At 46.0% G+C, this 18,405-nt stretch overlaps 1 protein-coding gene across 2 annotated transcripts; it reads right to left on the minus strand.

Moving 5' to 3' along the window:
* Nucleotides 1-477: 477 nt before the first annotated feature.
* On the minus strand, nt 478-16,593 carry dok4 (docking protein 4). Of its 2 annotated transcripts, XM_068738497.1 has the most exons (9): nt 16,439-16,593; nt 11,646-12,026; nt 9,557-9,664; nt 7,775-7,889; nt 6,776-6,895; nt 6,250-6,439; nt 3,399-3,537; nt 1,768-1,885; nt 478-1,133 (listed from the first exon to the last, which is right to left on the minus strand). In XM_068738497.1, the coding sequence occupies exons 2-9, from the start codon at nt 11,709-11,711 to the stop codon at nt 1,000-1,002; spliced, it is 990 nt and encodes a 329-aa protein (XP_068594598.1). In that variant the 5' UTR covers nt 11,712-12,026; nt 16,439-16,593; the 3' UTR covers nt 478-999. The 2 variants fall into 2 exon arrangements, with proteins under 2 accessions (XP_068594598.1, XP_068594605.1); XM_068738504.1 differs by lacking the exon at nt 1,768-1,885.
* Between the last annotated feature and the right edge of the window lie 1,812 nt (nt 16,594-18,405).

The following is an 18,405-nucleotide window of genomic DNA, read 5'->3' on the forward strand; positions in this document are numbered from 1 at the left end:
TGACGAGCAGACGAGCAGCAGGAGTCCTGCACAGGTGATGTGGATGAGCTGAGGACGGGTGTGGCAGGCAGTGTAGCCAGAGTAGAGCAGGGGGGCGGAGCTATGTGGAGCAGGAAGGCGGAGATACAATGAGCAGGAGGGTGGAGCTAGATAAACAAAGATCAATCAGTTGTTTACTTCTGGAAAACAATAACAACAACACTGAGAAGGAACTTTTGATTGTAATAACACATTTATTCATCTCAACTGTACAACGGCTGCTCCTCGGTGATCCAGGCGGGACCCTGAATCCGAACCCAACCCGTCAGTTGACCCGTAAGCTACGGTGCGTGGGTCAGCGCGGTTGGTCGACGGGTGTCGGTCCGCTTGGGTCGCGCTCAACTCTTCAGCGGCGTGATTTCACCGTGATCATCATCATCATCATCGTTTTGAAGCACCGTGACTCAAACACGTCTCAGATCGCTCCTGCTCCGCCATTTACTCTCCTCCGCTCTGCTTCCTTGCCTTTTCTTCTTCACATTGTAATTTACATCATCCACCCAAAAACAGCAATGTTGCCCCCAACAGGGGTGGAGGTCTGATACTGTAGTCCTGTGCAAGACCGTCCCCCTTGCCCCCCCACCCCACCGCAAAAAAAGTACTTGAGGAATGCAGCAAAGGTATGGATTTATTTTGACAAATATATTCATCCCGGTATTAAATGAGTTGATTAAATAGCCTCAACAGTAAGAAGAAAGAGCTGCATGCGGCTCCTGAGCCACAGGTTGCCTACCCCCTGGTTTAGACTAATTTCGGTTTAAACATATCTGCCATTTGTTCTTTAAGGCTTCCAGCGCTCCGTTGTGAGAAGCAGGCGGAGTCTGTGATTCCAGGTGCCGCCGCCTGCATCCAGGACGGTCCGTTAGCAGGTTAGCCTTCCATACCACCATGGAACGTCAGGGACAGTGCGTTTCTTCAGGTGAACAGTGTGTGCACTTCTCCAGTGTTCAGCTCGATGTGTCACTGTCCAGGGAACGTGGGGCCATGTGTCGGGGACAGGGTGTGTATGTCCGGCTGGGACCAGGCATGTGTATTTGCCAGAGGCAGCGTAGCGCGGCGGTGAGCGGAAAGCAGTTCATCTTCTGCAGCATCACCTACAGACCAAGCAGAGAGACAGCGGTTACTGCAGCACAGAGCAGGGGCGAAATTAGAGCCCAAATCTGCCCGGTGATTATTGTGTCATAGTTGCTAAATTTGGTAATGTTCTGCCCGCTGTGGATTTAATGGGCCGGTTTGAAATTGTGGGTTTTCTCCACCTACATTTGAACCCGTCTTTTAATCCGTCCAGATCATGCAACTTTATTGCAGCATTATCTTTGGAGCAGGCTGTATGTTGCATCATCATCATACCGTTTCTCTGTATACTTTAGAAATATGTTTTGTACCTTTTTTTAAACAGATATACGTTTGTACTTTGTTGTATTTCTTTTACCCCACAGCTAGACATGCCCCGTCCCTTCATGTTTGTGCAGACCTTATGTTTTTCTTGTTAAGTTTAGTTCTCCCCTCAGATCCCTTTCCATAAACATTTCCTGTATATTTTTTGGCAGTAGATTATTTCTTGCGCTGTACATTATTTGTGCCGTTTTGAATTTGACCAGATCCATAAATTGTGGGGTGAGGGTATGAACAGTGGGTTGGTGTGATCTTTATTTTTTTGACTGTAGCAGACGGAACACCTCGACCAGAAACAAACGGACAGCGTCTCAGGGCCGGGCTGAGCCCTACCTCTGCCGGGGTCCATGCCGGGTTGGCTTCCATTGATGTGGTGCCAGTAGGCGGATCGGGGCAGGATAGCAGTGGGGGTGCACGGGTAGGAACCTGGTTCTGAACCCAATGACCTCAACTGGGAGTCACAAACACATCACAATGAGAAAAAGAGGACTCATGGCTCTAATGTTAACAATGTCAAATGTTTGTGTAAAACACGAATGAATACTGGTATCACGAATAAAAACTAGGAGTGGATTAGCAGGAGTCCGGGTCACTGGTAGGAAGGGGCCATTTGGACTATTAGAAGGTCATCACCTACCGCTGGACTGGAGCGTCCTCACGTTTAGTCCTCAGTCACTTTGACTGTTAACCCTTTATGTGACACTCACTATACATACTTTAATCATTTCAAATATCAACTCCGGATCGTTATTGGTGCATGGCCCGCGAGCCCGGCTTCCCAGGGCTGGACAGGATCCTCATCACCGTGGAAAAAAATCACCGCATTGCAGCATTGTCATTCCAATCTACGCCCGTTTAATGTGTACTAAATGTGTGTGTCACTGCAACCTACCCTAAAACGCATGTGACAAATTTCCCACTGGGATCAATAAAGTATTCTGAGTCTGATTTATGAAAAAGGTTTCAGTTAGAGGCTGCAAATCAAAGTGTGAGAAGCAATCATTCATTTCCTTGCCCGGAAAATTGCTCATCACCCAGGAACTAAATGGTGTTCATAAACCGAGACAAATCTTAAAGGTCCCATGTTATGAAAAACTCACTTTTACCATGTTTCTACACCATTATGGTGATTTTGGGTCCTTATCAACCCCAAAATACCACGTTTGTGTGTGTGCGTGTCATTGCGCACACACACAAACGCGGCGTGTTGAGTGTGTGTGTGTGTAGAGACACTCGCTCCTTGATTGCGCACTGCTTTTTCTCTCTCCTGCACGAGTCGAAGAAGAAGGAGAATGGATGAAGTTTATTTTTTGTGGTAATGTTCCGTGAAAAAATTGGCCAAAAAATGTTTTTGTGTGCTGAAAGCGTCCATCACGGTTACCATGGTAGCGTGCATGCATGCTCGCTACTAATGTTCCGGGTTTAGAGCGTTTCTAGCGAGCTGTTGGAGACAGATATGAGGGACGCTGGTCCTGCAGCATCTGTTTGCTGTTTGGACCAAAGACTGGCTCAGATATTTCATAGAAGTGTCAGAACTGCGTTAACTTGTGGAAAAAGGGTATAAAATGTCTCCTTTAAAGTATAGAGAAGCCTTAATGCTTTGTCACATTCAAGGTGTCTTTTTTTATTGGCAAGATTAAAGTGAAAGCAGGTCCTTTCATATCAGTCTTTTGAAGATTCAGTGTTTGTGAGGCCTCGTTCAGACCAGAGTGATTCTGGTTCTGGTGTTTCCCACAACAGCACAGCCTTGTGGTAAAGAACGGAAGGAGACGCTGGCAGAAATCGATCTAATATCAAGCCGATCAGGTCAGCTGGTAAATAGTACATGGATAAAGGTGTTTAAAACATGGGCTTCTTCTTTTACGTGTCTCTTAACGCTGCTCGGTGCTGCAGTAGCACTCTGCTAACTTCAAACGGTTATCAATGATTGGATCTGGATGAGGCCTCGAGGTTTTTGCGCTCACCCTGCTCTTCTTCTCGATCTCCAGCAGGACCTTCTTGTGATGCTCTGCTATAGCCAACGTAGACGAGTGAACGCGCCGGTAGATCTGCTCTCCCTCTCTGGTCTGGCAGGTGTAGAGGCCTTCACCGCTGTCACACATCCTGTGTACAACAGGAAGTCAACGTAGAACAGGAAGTCGGCTCAGGATGCCGAAGGGAGCTGCAGCGAGCCCCTCCATGCAGGAGGGCAAACTACCCCCTTTGTCACCGTGTCCTGCTCAAAGGCACAGCAGGAAGCATTTATATATTTGATTAATTATTTAACTCATTGAGTGCCGGCCATTTTCAGCTCAGCTATATGCCGCAGTTTTCGTGAATTTTCCCGATCTTTAGACGTTATTGGCACTCAAAGAGTTAAATAAGAAATGATTCATATTCTTTCAATTAATTAGTTAATAAGACCAAATGTGATTACACTGTCAATATTTGCTAGTGTAAATATTAGTTTCTCAGACGCCTGTTTAAACTTGCCTGACTCGAGCTGCTGTGATGACACGTTTAGGATTCTGGGTGTATCAACATTGAAGAAAAGACAATTCCATGGAAAATTTGCAAATTAAAACGCCGAGGTATTTCACAGAAAAAAAACAAGGAAAAATCACTTTGAGCTCAACTCAGACATGTTGTACACAGACTGTGTATTTGTGTTTGTTAGACAGTTTGATTTACGGGTCACAAAGAGCAAACCCAAAGAATCGACTGGGCTTGTTCAAGTTTGATTGAAGACATTTGGCCAACCGGTCCACGTGTGCTTTGTGGACTTGGAGAAAGGATTCGACCGCCCTCCAGCTCTCACTGGATCGGTCCGCAGCCGCATGTGAAGCGGCCGGGATGAGAACCAGCACCTCTAAATCCGAGGCCACGGTTCTCAGCCGGAAAAGGGTGGAGAGCAACCTCCAGGTCGGGGAGGAGATCCTGCCCCAAGTGGAGGAGTTCAAGTACCTCGGGGTCTCGTTCATGAGCGCGGGAAGGATGGAGCGGGAGATCGACAGACGGATCGGTGCAGCGTCTGAAGTAATGCGGATCTGCAGAGATCCGTCATGGTGAAGAGAGAAGCTCTCAATTTACCGGTCAGTCTTCGTTCCTACCCTCACCTGTGGTCACGAGCTTTGGGTATTGACCGAAAGAACGAGATCGCGGGTACAAGCTTCCTCCGTAGGGTGGCTGGACTCTCCCTTAGAGATAGGGTGAGAAGCTCAGTCATCCACATGAGTGGAATTCTATCCCAGTTATCGTCAGAAATCTTGAGAGCTGTAATGCATTTAAATTTCACCTTAAGGAATGGCTCATTAGCACACAGTTGTGTCGTCACTGAGAGAAACTGCTGTTTAATTTGTTGTTTTATAATGTCACCTGTTTTTATGATTTTAGTTGCTTTATAAAATTTTAGTTAATAGACATTAAGTTTTACTGTTACTTGAAATTGTTTTAGTTGATATAGTTTTTAATTATGTGGTTATTGTATATCTGTATTTTTATTAATTTTATTTCATATGTATTTATATTTTGGGGCCATGGAATTTCTGTCCAGGGACAACAGATGAAAAATAGCCTTTTGGCTAATTCTGGCACATTGACAGAAATGTTTATTAATGTGCGCTGTCCCTGTTAAATAAACGAATCATCATCATCATCATCCGGGAGGAGCTCGGAGTAGAGCCGCTGCTCCTCCGCGTTGAGAGGAGCCAGATGAGGTGGGTCGGCCATCTATTCAGGATGCCTCCCGGACGGCTCCCTGGTGAGGTGTTCAGGACACGTCCCACCGGGAGGAGACCACGGGGAAGACCCAGGACACGCTGGAGAGACTATGAAAGAGGTGGTCCGATCTCTAGTACCGTCTCACCTAGAATACTGTTCAGTTCTATAGTCTGCAACGACTAAAGACAACTTATCTCGGCTTCAGATTGTCCAGAATGAAGCAGAATAAAGCCCCTCTACTACCAGTGTTATTCAGATACACCGCACTTTGTTACGGCCTTTAATTGATGTTAAAATGCAGCTTAACTTTTAACCGGTGAACCAAACTCGTTTTATGAAACGCTCGTAAACCCTCACCAGATTCACTCACACAACTCGACTTGCCTGTAACTCGACGTTGGAATCAATTGCCTAAAAAGCTAAAGGACTTACCAACTCTTTGCACTTCTAAAATAGCTTTGAAGTCCCATTTTAACTTAAGGTAGTGTGTCGTTGGTGTACGGTCGAATGAATTGTGAGGCCGGTTTTCTATCTGTTATCTAAAGGATTTGTATAGAATTGATTTGTTATTGTGTAAATGTGAATTTTGACAGGCATCCATCCTATTAAACAATTCAACGCCAACACAGTCCTGTCGGCATCCAGACCGTTTCTCAATCTAAACACGGTCCCACAGTTATCGTCGCAGGCAGTGATAATAATAATCGCCGGTTATTGACGTCCACACACAGACGCAAACGGAGTTTCCCCAAATCTTCCCATTTGGGCGAATGTTTTAGAAACAATCGTTTTCAATAGGCCAAATCGTAGAAAGGTATCTTGGTTTATTTGAGATGCCCTGATCCGTGTGGACAAGGACTCAGAGGTCAAAATGTTTTTACTCCACATGTATGAGAGGTATAACCGTTGCCTATTAAAATGACATTTACACATCATAATGAAACTGATTCTCTTCACCCACTTTGCAAGGCTTCTCCTTTGCAGCAGCAGCTTTAACTGGCGCTGGGTTTGTCTGTTCAACCCATCCTGTGTAGTACATGAACCCAACTGTCTTTCAGGCTGGCCATCCCTCATTGCGTTTAAGCTTTATTTAAGCTCTCTTCTTCCTGGTCTTACCGTCCGGCTTCAAAAGTAAAGCAGGTGGCATCGCGTCCATAACGCCGAAGAGAGCAGAGCGGCCAGGTGACCAGCTTGGTGCGAGGGTTGTGGATGTCCCACAGGTAAATGTTCTCGTGGGTGACCTGCATCATGCACTCCCCGTAGATGTCCAGGTTGGGACAAGGGAGGAGGAACACGTTGAAACGCTCTGAGGACACCAATGAATGAAAGAATCAGAGTCAGGGACGTGCCGCTCCACATGTTGGAGGACTTCAGGAGGTCAGCACCTGATGCTTAAATGTCTAAAGGCGGGTCATTAAGGCGCTTCACTCCAATCTCAAAGTCTCAGGCCTCATTTGAACCTTGGTCAGACAATCCAAATTTAATATTAAAGATTTAAGAATGGCTTTGAGCCAAGTCACGTTCTATTTAAACATAGGAATCAAAGAATACTCAAGTGGCTCATTATGCTGCAGTCCTTGTGTTAGCGTAATGGGCTTGACCCAACGACACATGGAGGGCGAGTCAGAAGGCAATCCTGTACCTGTGTGTTCACACTGCACCCCAGCAGCCAGGAGGTCAGGCTCCCCCATGCCGATGTCACTGAGCCGTGTGCCCAGACACTCGATGGACAGCGTCTTAAACCAGTCTTCTGCCTCCAGCTCTAAAGGAAAGACAGTGGCGAGACAGGCCACGTCAAGACATGGTGGATATGCGATCAATTCATTCCTTTCTGATCACATTTTTCCAATTCATATCCCCTGTTATTAATGATCTGAATCTCCCAACTCACTGATAGGATCGAATTGTTATGTCCTATTCATCATGATGGTGTGTTGTTGACAATCTGGATGACATGCAAATGATGTGTGCATTTTCTACTGTTGTATATTGAGTGGAAACACATTATGAAGGCATGTACTCTATGTTGGATGTACACATATGTACACACGTCTGCTCCCTGGATAATGCATGCTAGCTTGAAGCTAGTAGCGCGAGTATTTCTGCGCTGTGGAAGTATTCTGAAGTGGATGAGAGAAACCTGGCGGTTGAGCTGCTGCTCATTTTATTTGAAATATTCGTATTTAATATTTCCTGTTGCACTAGTCCAAGTCCAAAGTGGAAAAAAGTACTTTATTACTTAAATGTTCGAGCTACACCACAGAAGTGCTCTGTTTAAGAGTTAAATGTTGAAATAAGATGATAAAATTAAAAGTAAGGGACATCCTGGATCCGTTTCTTCACTCAGATTTTCTTTATGTATTATAGAAGTATCAGATCGGGACTCTGTATCGGTTCAAAATCAAATGACTCGGGGGCAAAGAAACGTGATCAAGACGTCCCTACACCTGAGCACACCTGAGCACACCTCGTGCAACACCAAAACATCCAGCAACACACAGGTGGACATAAAGTGTGTACACACAGTGTGTACATGTGCCACAACACTCACAGATAAACTCTGTGTTCATTATCTGAGAAAATAAAAGGCACTAAGTGTGAACAATGTGTTTTTACATGTTGAAGGCAAGTTATACGTTACCTGAATCACAGGTAAAGGTGCGTGAGGTGTCATCTGTGAAGACGATAGCCACTGCTTGTCTCTTGGTATCTCGAGGCAACCTTGTGACGTTCTTGACATTGCTAATCTCTGTCACCTGGCAACAGATTGAAGGCGAAAGTGTGATGAATGTGTTCCTGTTTGATTGAAGAGATGACACCTTCGGACTTAGGTAATCGCTGTCAAAAAGCAATTTCCCTTGTTTTAAAAGTAAGAAGAAATAAAAAATTACCCTGAAGATACCCCAAAATAAAATGTTGCCCATGGTGAGGGTTCCTGGACAATAATGAAGTCAAATAAACAAATCTACAAGGTCCAGGAGATCAGGGCGCACCATAGCCTGCTAGAAGCTGAAGTGCTACAGCAGGGGTGGGCAAACTTTTTGACGTGCGGGCCACATTGGGTTTGAAATTTTGACCGAGGGGCCGGGCCAGGAGCATTTGGATGAGTGTTTGGCCCAGATATACTAAAGCTTTGCGTGTCGTGTGCAAACCTCATAGCACAGTAAACACACAGATAAATGTACAATCCACTTTACTAACAGTGTGTACGAAGGACTGCGTCTTTCAAATGTGCAAAATAGCCTTTATCCAGGTAGTACGTTTGTCACAATGAATATGCAAGATGCAGCATTTACACATATTTTGGCACAACAGTGTGAGGAGAAATGTAAATAGATTAAAATAGCACAACAGTGTGAGGAGAAATGTAAATAGATTAAAATAGCACAACAGTGTGATCTGTCAAACCTGGTGATTGCATCTGTTTTTAATAAATTTTACTTGAACACGTAAATAAATTAACATTTATTGAAAAAAGATGATCACTTTCAACATTCAAAACATATCAAAACACGAAATACTAAATCTCAATCATTTCTGCTGCACTCATTGTTGTTCCACTGCTGTGCATAAATGCGCACTTCATTAAAAGAACGGGATTTATTGATCATGACGCTGAACGTCTGCTCACACACGGAGGTCGAGCCAAACAGCAGCATATTCTGTGCCGTCCTCCGGACGTTTGGAAACGTTGCTTCGCTAAGTGAGGCATGAAAGTCATTCAGGTTAAGAGACTTGAACTTATCGATCGATCAGTTCCAACTGCAGCTCCTGCGGTGCGGTTTCAGGGTCTTGTGACGGGACGGGACACCAGCTGAAGTGATGCGTCAATTTTCTTTAAATCAGAGAAGCGACGGCAGAACTCCAGTTCTTGCATTGATTGCTTGCTGGCGTAGTTTGCATGCTTTGTGGCAAAGTGACGGCTGATATTATATTCTTTAAAACCCGCAACGGCTTCTTCGCATATCAGACATGCAGCCGTAGATCGGATTTCGGTGAAAAGAAATCTTGTTGTCCGCTCTTTATTAAACACTCGGCCCTCACCATCTACTTTGCTTTTCTTTAATCCGCTCATTTCTACAGACGGGGTCAGAGAGTAATGGGGAAAAAGAAACTAATGCAATGAGTAATTCGCTACACGCCACCGCGGTTGTCAGTGCGCCATCTGCTGGTGAAACACGGGTATTGCAGGGACAAAATGAAAGTTATGATTTTGAATTTTTTGGTAATTGGACAAGTTCGGCGGGCCGTATTGAAAAGCATAACGGGCCGTATACGGCCCGCGGGCCGTGGTTTGCCCATGTCTGTGCTACAGTCACCATCTTGTGTGACTGTAAACAGCCAAACAGGCCCAGATGCAGTGACTCTACAGTCCACTGGTGGACCGAAGCCTCCTGAAGGGAGGACTGTAGTCATCACTTACTTTAGGACAGGCTCTGACGTAGGCCGACTTCTCATCCGGGTATTTCTCCAGACGACGAGGGCCTTTACTGGATGACTTCTTGAACACCAGCCAGCAACGTCGATAAATCTGTCAGATATGTGCACACACACACACACACACACACACACACACACACACACACACAGTTCTTTTCTGAACGGTTTTTCACGGTTTTTCTTTTTAGCTCGTCCTGCCATTGTCTGTGTTCCTGCTACTTGCCTGCCACTCCCTTATGATGATGTTTGAGTATTTTCTTGAGTTTTAATAGATTCTTCTCTTCTCTGAAGCTGGTAGCCGGTGTAAATATCTGTGTTCAGTGCAGCCAACAGAATAGCAGCTCTCTCTCTAGTGCCATGCAAATGATGGGGCGAGTCACGCACGAGCCACTGGTAGAGCGTGTGTGTGGACGTGCAGAGCACAGGCAGGGTAAGAGTGCTTGCACATCTTGTACACGTTCTCTCCCCGTGTGATGTCACATGGGGAGAGATTTCTTCCAGACGTGTTTCAGGAGGTGATTACAGAACTACGGAAACTACGCAGGATTAACTGGATGGTTTATTTATCTGGTATTGGGTTGGTTATGACCCAATACCAGAAAGTGTTGGACACGTGCATGTTTGGAGCCATGGTGCTGTTAGCCACCGAGATACCTGTACTTCATGTATTAGTACTGAGTACTGAACCGATACCAGGGCATTTAAATACTACACTATGTGTACATTAGTTATCATTAATGACATTCATTTAACAACTGTGTAATGCAAACCCATGATGGGTACTCTGTTATGGATCTGCTTGAAGTTTGAACACACTTCTCTTTCCATTTATGGAGAGCGGATGCAGTAAATAATCGGTTTAGCTGAACCTGGAAATGATCCGGCTCACATTTCTTGTAATGGAGACTTTGCAGCAGTGGATCCAGTGCATTTTTCTGCATTTGTCAATATCAAGTTCAGCCCTTTTCCAGGTCCAGCTGCCTTCGACTGACATCCTTTCATACTCCTGTACCAACAATGTTCATCCCAACATATAACGTGTTGGTGCAGATCCTCATCGGGTCATTGTAATCCAACAGTCTCAACCCATGGTCCAGAAAGAGACTAGCTGGGAATCCAGCTATCTGAAACTAGGACTTCTCAGGAAATACATTATGCAATAGGTGGACGCTTTTACTCAATATTCTGATTTCTCCTCTAAATCACTATATAAAGTTAATTAAACAAATTTTGGCGGCTACCCACAGATCATTTTTGAGTAAGTTTAGTTCTGGCAGTGATTTTTGGTTCTTTAGTATTTTTGCTATGCCCGGCTGTTAACCTGCAGATTTTGTGCATTAATATATATTTGTATTCAGATGTGTTTTTTATTTATTTCGTGCTTGAACTCGAGTCGCTCCTTTCCTTAGCATGTTTGTAATGATTTTTCTTGCTTCAGTAAAGAAGCTAAAACTATCTCTCCACCCGTTATTCCTGGCATTACCAGGTAAAATCAAAGGACTATTTAGGCCATCCAAGCACATTCTACAAGCCGGTCTAACGGCAATGATGGTGACCCCCCCCCCCCCCCCCCCATGCAGACGACCAACGTCAGGGATTTGACAGGTGAACATCCGATCTAATGATAGAAATGTATCCGTTAACAGCTGTGGCTTTCTCACCAGTGGGGGGCACAAATTGGATTTGATATGATGACATTCTTTCAGAGGGTGCGGATGGACGGGAACATCAGCATCATCACGATCAGTCCTCAAATGTCCAACATTTAAACAGAATTCTGTTTCAGTAAGGTGGTTGAACGAGCCAGTCACCGTTCTGTCAGTTGTGCGCTGGATGGAGCCGAACTTGACTGGTTTGCCGGGTTTCAACAAATGTGTATTACCCCGAAGAAAAATATCCAATATGTCAACCAAAATAAAAAAATACTGGAGTGCTCCTAAGAAATATTTAAGCTTTAGTCATCTTGGCATGTACCTTGTCTAAGTTATCTACTTCATGGTTTAATGGTGTTTTTGTGATAATCATGAAAATCATTGAAGAAATGTTCCATGCACACACACACACACACTAACCCCCAGCTTGCGGCTGCGCATGCGTACGTAGCCCTGCTTGACTACGTCATTGAAGTTGGAGGCCATCTTTGGGGGACAGGAGCCTTATGGACATCCATCTGGATGTTCTTCCTCCTCAGCCAGTCCTTCTTCACTGTTCAAGCTCCTCTTTCACCTGAAGGACTGTACGATTCCTCCCTGCTTTCAGTCTATCCTCAGGTCCATCGCTTCTGTCTCCTTAAACTCCTCACAACTTCCATCCTCCTTTGTCATCCTCTGTCTGATTCCCTTTGTTCTCCACAGCTGGATTTGTTTCTTCTTTTTCTTGCTGTTGTCTTGTCTTTGTCCTGCTTCCATTTACTTTTCACCAGATGGGTCTTCTCTCATTGTCCTTTGGCATTTCTAAGAGGTTGACAGAGAGAGGGAGGGAGAGATGGATAAGTAGGGAAGTATATATATATTATTCATAGGCGCAGAATATTGTGCTACCTCATTCATGCTGATGGAGCACACCGTTGGCCGTCACTGAGCCACAACTCACCGTGAACTCCGTTTCTTCATCGTGCACGCATAAGCGAGTGTACTGTGACGCTATACGAGGAACTGGGTTGGAGGTGTCTTCCATTAGCAGGTACTGGTCTGATCAACGTTAAGCTGTGAACCATTAAGTCGTGTTTATTTCCTGCTTCCATCTGGTTAAAGTTCCATTCCAAGAACTGGATTTGTTTTTTTAACAAAGCCGTTAAGTGTCTTTATTTGTTAAAGATTAACTCATTTCAACTTGCTCCATGTATCTCTCACTTAATTTACATTAATTAAGATATTTGGAGTGAGCAATTCAACTAAACCGCGTATTTTTGGAGGAACCCGGAGAGAACCCAGGCAGACACGGAGAGAACATACAAACTCCACACAAGATGGAATCGAACCCAGAACCCTTTGGCTGTGAGAAAACAGCGAGACTAACTGCACCACCCTTAAGAAAACCATAAATGAACACAAAATTGATTATTATAAAGATAATCTAATTCAAAAAGGTAGAAAGATAGTCAGTCCTAAAGCAAAAGGATAAGCTACAGAGTAGGAGCCATCATCTTCATCGTCCAGTCAGTGGTAGCTGAGCATTGAGGGCAGTATGAACCCTCATCTTCATCGTCCAGTGGTAACCGAGCATTGAGGGCAGTATGAACCCTCATCTTCATCGTCCCGTGGTAGCTGAGCATTGAGGGAAGTAGGAACCCTCATCTTCATCGTCCTGTGGTAGCTCAGCAGTGAGGGCCGTAGGAACCCTCCTCTTCATCATCCAGTGGCAGCTCAACTTCTACACTCACCTGGACCAGCCAGCCAGCTCTGTGAGGATCATGTTTTTTGACTTCTCCAGTGCCTTTAACACCATCAGTGAGGTGAGAAGCTGACGGAGATGCAGGTTGGAGACCCCCTGGTGTCATGGATTACTGATTACCTGACTGTGTACGCCTGCAGAGCTGTGATCAGCAATACTGGAGCACCTCAGGGAACTGTTCCCTCTCCCTTCCTCTTCACCCTTTACACCAGTGGTCCCCAACCACCGAGCCACGGTGGTTGCTGGGGTGTGCTGGGGCAGCAGAATGAGGGTCTCATCCGTAAGGCAGGTGACGTAGTGAGGGTGAAGCAGAGACAGTGATGGAGAGAAGGATGCTTCAGAAGCTACATAGCACCCTGGACAGCCCCCCCCCCCCCCCCCATCAGCTCCTGGCACAACAAAGGAGCACTCGGACAATGAGACTGACACCACCACAGTCAAAAACTTAAAAGCCATAGGAAGTCCTTTCTTCCTGTGGCAATTAAAATATAGAATTCATCATTTTAATCTTTTTTTTTCTTTCTAATATTAAACTGTTATATTTCTACTAATGCATTATGTCCATTTTGAATTTCTGATTTTGTTGAGTGGAGCGATGTTGCTGATGGAATTTCCCTGTGGGAATAATAAAGTATTCTGATTCTGATTCATCATCCAGTGGTAGGTCAACAAAGAGGGCAGTAGGAACTATCATCTTCATCAAATGGGGGGTTGCACAGCAACCAACTCCGGGTGATGATGTGGCTAGGAGTTTTATAACTATTAGATTTTTATATTATTTATAAAATAGGAGGCGCAAATGAAGCATTCCGAGGCAGATTTTATTTTTCTTATTGTAGCACAAAAATGAGGCAGCGTTCAACAATAAACCATGTGACATGTACAGGAGGAGGTTACAGTGTGTGAGCCCTAAGCCACATTTACAGTAAAAGCAAACACACTTTGCTTTTAAAAGCATGACACACTGAGCTCCTCCCCCTTTATCTGATTATTTATGTTATAAATATATGTGTGCAATATGTCTCTATTCCCCGTAGTCTTGTTCGCTCTCTCCCGCTGTTTGTCCCTCTCTCTCTTTCAGGTCCTTCTGTCCGTGGTGCTGCAGAACCTGGACCTGTGGCCTCAGCGCTGAAGTCCACGTCGCTAGCATTAGCATTTAGTTTTTGTCTGCTCCTGCTCTGTCTCACTATCACTTCCCTATCCATCTCCTTGACTCGTCTCCGACCTGCCATTCTCTCTCTCTCTCTCTCTCTCTCTCTCTCTCTCAACCCAGCCGGCCAGACAGATGGCCGTCCACCATGAGCCTAGGTTCTGTCCAAGGTTTCTGCCCGTTAAAGGGAAGTTTTTCCTTGCCTCCGTTGCTCTTGTGGGTCAAGTTGGGTTCTGTGTTTCCCTGCAGGTCTTTCCCTGCTAATCCTGTAAAGTGCCTTGAGATGACTTTATGTTGTGATCTGGCGCTATAGAAATAAAACTGAATTGAATTGAATTTAAGCCCCTTTCTGATTTCATTGTGCACATCTGCACTCTACTGCGTAGAGGAGGGTGTGGAGCATGCTGAGATCAATAGGACATCTCACTACCAAGAGTGGGTCAGAACCACTACATTTTAATCAGGCGGTCAATAATATACGGACACGCACACACAAACACAAAGTCACTGACAGGCTTATCATCATAGACGTGTTAGCTAAGTGTTTGAGGCATGAATGAGAATACAGCAAACACTGAGGCTAAATGGAAGAGCACACGGCACATCCAAACAGAGGCTAATGGCTAAAACGTGCACGGCACATGCAAACAGAGGCTAATGGCTAAAGCGTGCACGGCACATCCAAACAGAGGCTAATGGCTAAAACGTGCACGGCACATGCAAACAGAGGCTAATGGCTAAAACGTGCACGGCACATCCAAACAGAGGCTAATGGCTAAAGCGTGCACGGCACATCCAAACAGAGGCTAATGGCTAAAAGGTGCACGTGAGGGTGTGACAATAAAGCTTCTAATAAAGCTTCTAAACGGTCACTAATACGAATATTAAACACCTCTGTTAATATTTAATATTTGTATTAGTGACATTTTAGAACAGGGCTCCCCAAACCTTTTTCATGTGAGGGCCACATAACCTTTCCCTTCTCTGATGGGGGTCAGGGGTCAGTTTGTAACAGGAAAAGTCTGACGATCATAGGGTTGCCTAAACATAAACATTTATGCCACACAGAACCAAAGAACCTTTCCGGGTTCCGGGTAGTGAGCGGGGCACTAGGGGCAGTAACCCCCAAGCTGGGTGCATCGCTCCAGTCGTGATAGGGGCACTAGGGGCAGTAACCCCCAAGCTGGGTGCATGGCTCCAGTAGTGATCGGGGCACTAGGGGCAGTAACCCCCAAGCTGGGTGCATGGCTCCAGTAGTGAGCGGGGCACTAGGGGCAGTAACCCCCAAGCTGGGTGCATGGCTCCAGTCGTGATAGGGGCACTAGGGGCAGTAACCCCCAAGCTGGGTGCATGGCTCCAGTAGTGAGCGGGGCACTAGGGGCAGTAACCCCCAAGCTGGGTGCATGGCTCCAGTCGTGATAGGGGCACTAGGGGCAGTAACCCCCAAGCTGGGTGCATGGCTCCAGCAGCTACCAGGAACAATGTCCGACGTCTCCGCCCTGAAGAGCGTAGTCCCTGGGACACTAAGATCCTGCTAGAACCCTCAAACTCCCAGACCTCTAGTCGAGGACCCGAGCTTCAAGGAGACACCGTACCGCCGGGTGGACGAGACAACAATTGTTTTCTATCTTTTTTACACACACACACACACACACACACACATAAATAAATAAATACATATACACAGACATACAGTGTACGGACATTATAGTTTGGTTTTATTACTTATTTGGTGTCATGCACCCTTTAAAGTGCCCAGCCCACGTGGGCTTATAAAACACACAAACGAAGAAAAATGGCAGACAAGCTGTCAATAAACACATTAAACCTAAAGAGCCCTCTCTGGTAGAAGCCGAGCTTTCAACATCCAATGAGCCAAAGAGAACGGCCGAAACCTGAACCAATGTTTGAGTCTCTCTTCATCCGGCAGAACCAACAGATCACAGGAATCGGCTACTCCTCCTCGGGGACGGAGAGGAACCGTCCCGTCTCCAGAGCCGGGGGCCGAGTACCAGACCTAAGATGAGCCCACACTGATCCCTGGTCAGGTTCAAAGTAACACACGGCTCAGAACCAAAATGATCTTTAATGTGAAAATACATTCTTCATTTGGGTTTGTTTAGAATTTCAATTAACCATTTTTAATTTTTTTACCTTAATTTGTTTGAGATTACATCTGAGCTCATTTCTATAGAATAGATGATACAGTAATACATCTAGAATATTATATTCTGGAATATTATAATCCAGATTTAGGAACTCCGCCTCTCTGATTTACATGTAACCGTATCACAGCGACTCTTTTTTTGGGGGGGGGGTTACCTGCGTGACAGCTGACGCCGCCGGGGCAGCGGCACGGCTCCGGCCGGTCGCCTCCGCGTTACCGGGCGGCGGTCCTCCTCCGTGCTACCGGGACTCTTCCAGCTATTATCGGCCTCCGTGCAGGTGAAGTCGCCTCGCTAAGTCCAACCGGAGCGTCTCCGTTGACACACGGACGGTCCGTTCATGTCTCGGCGGCGCCCCCCCCCCCCGCTTCCTTCCGGTGCTGGAAGCGACTGTGACCGGAGGCGCGCTTCGCCGTACCGGTGCTGGCAGCAGCCCGGCAGGACGGAGGACGCACACAAAGAGAACACGCCCACCCTCCTACCGTAATACTCCGAAAAGCCGGTTGGCCAGCGAAGATGACGTCACGTGCTGCACCTGTGTGGCAGACAGGAGACCGGAACAGCCATCAGCTCCTGCGTCCTGTCTACGTCGCAAAGTTTACCATTAAAGCTAAAGTTACCCCTGGACTGCTCAAGTCTTGTGTTTTCTGTAACAAAGTGAATATAAAAATGCATCGGTGGTACATTTTGTGCCAATTCAGTGGTTTTATTATTTCTATATATATTCAATTAGATGTGAATGAATACCCCGACCAGAAACCAGATCATCCATGGAGATGACATCAGATCTATTCAGTGCTGTTCTTTTTTTATTTGAGCACTTCAAAGTTTGACACAATAAAAACAAGTGAACAACAGCAAACACAAAATGCCCCAAAGGAGTAGGCAGAAGCAAAAAGTGAATCATATATGATCCAACTCAATCTTCCAGGATATCTTCCACATCCTCTCCAGACAGACCACTCTCCATTTCTCCCAGGGATCCATGGTGTAGCCTGCTGCGTGGGTCCCGTCTGGACAGGTGGGCTCCCCCGGAGCCCCATGCTTGGGTGAAAAAATGTGATCAATCGCACTAAGAGACCAGTTAATCAATTCCATGATTTAGTAGACCAGAGCTCAGCACGCAGCGGGTCTTGGAAAAGCAGGCAGACGAGACGAGACAAAGAATGCAAGCGGGGACGAAAGGAGCACGTCTGCTCTCGTCGAAGACCGGAAGAAGGTGATGAAAGCAACTTAAATTAAGGTTTCAGAGCATCCCTAGCAGTGAGAGAGTCGTGATTGGAGCAGACATCAACAGCAGAGCCCCCCCCCCCTGGCTCAGATGCTACATTTTCTTCTTGGCTAATTCATTGACAGTCTGAAAACTCACACGAGTGAAGCTTAAGTAATAGACTATGCAGCACGGTGGTGCAGTGGGTAGAGCTGTTGCCTCACACCAAGAAGGTTCCAGGTTTGTATGTTCTCCCCCTGTCTGCGTGGGTTTTCTCCCACGTCCAATGCAGTGTCCATTAGAGACACGGCACAACAAGCAAAGGGTCTTGAGGTGGTGGAGAACCAGGCGCTCAAATGACTACAGATGTCAGCGCCACTGATCTGTACCCATTAAGTCCTGTGATCCTTGGCTTCTTGGGCACAGGAACAATGTTGGAGCTTTTGAAGCAGGCTGGCACATGACAGGACTCCGGGGAGGTGTTAAAATGTCCGAAGGTATGTCATTCGGGTCAACTGCCTTCCCATTCTTCATCCTCTTCATCGCCTTTCTAACTTCTCCCTCGCGAATCTTTGCCGCGTCCTGGTCCACAACAGGTGCATCCACCCACTACTGGTCTCTGTCAACACCTTCCCATCTCTACTCTTCATCACTCTAACATTCTGAACATCCTTCTCATCTCTGTCTCTCTGTCTGGCCATCCTGTGCACATCCGTCTCTCCCTCTTTACTATCGCACTACTGTGTGAATGTAGTGAACGAGTGAATGTCGGTGGCGGTCAGGAGAGCCGATGGCGGTAATTGACCGCCTCGCTCCTGTCAGCCTACCCCACGGCAGCTGTGGCTACAGTAGTAGCTTCACCACCACCGAGTGTGGAGTGAATGAATAATGCACAATGTGCCTTGAATAGCGGT

The sequence above is a fragment of the Brachionichthys hirsutus genome, chromosome 1, assembly GCF_040956055.1.
Source record: "Brachionichthys hirsutus isolate HB-005 chromosome 1, CSIRO-AGI_Bhir_v1, whole genome shotgun sequence".
NCBI lineage: Eukaryota > Metazoa > Chordata > Actinopteri > Lophiiformes > Brachionichthyidae > Brachionichthys > Brachionichthys hirsutus.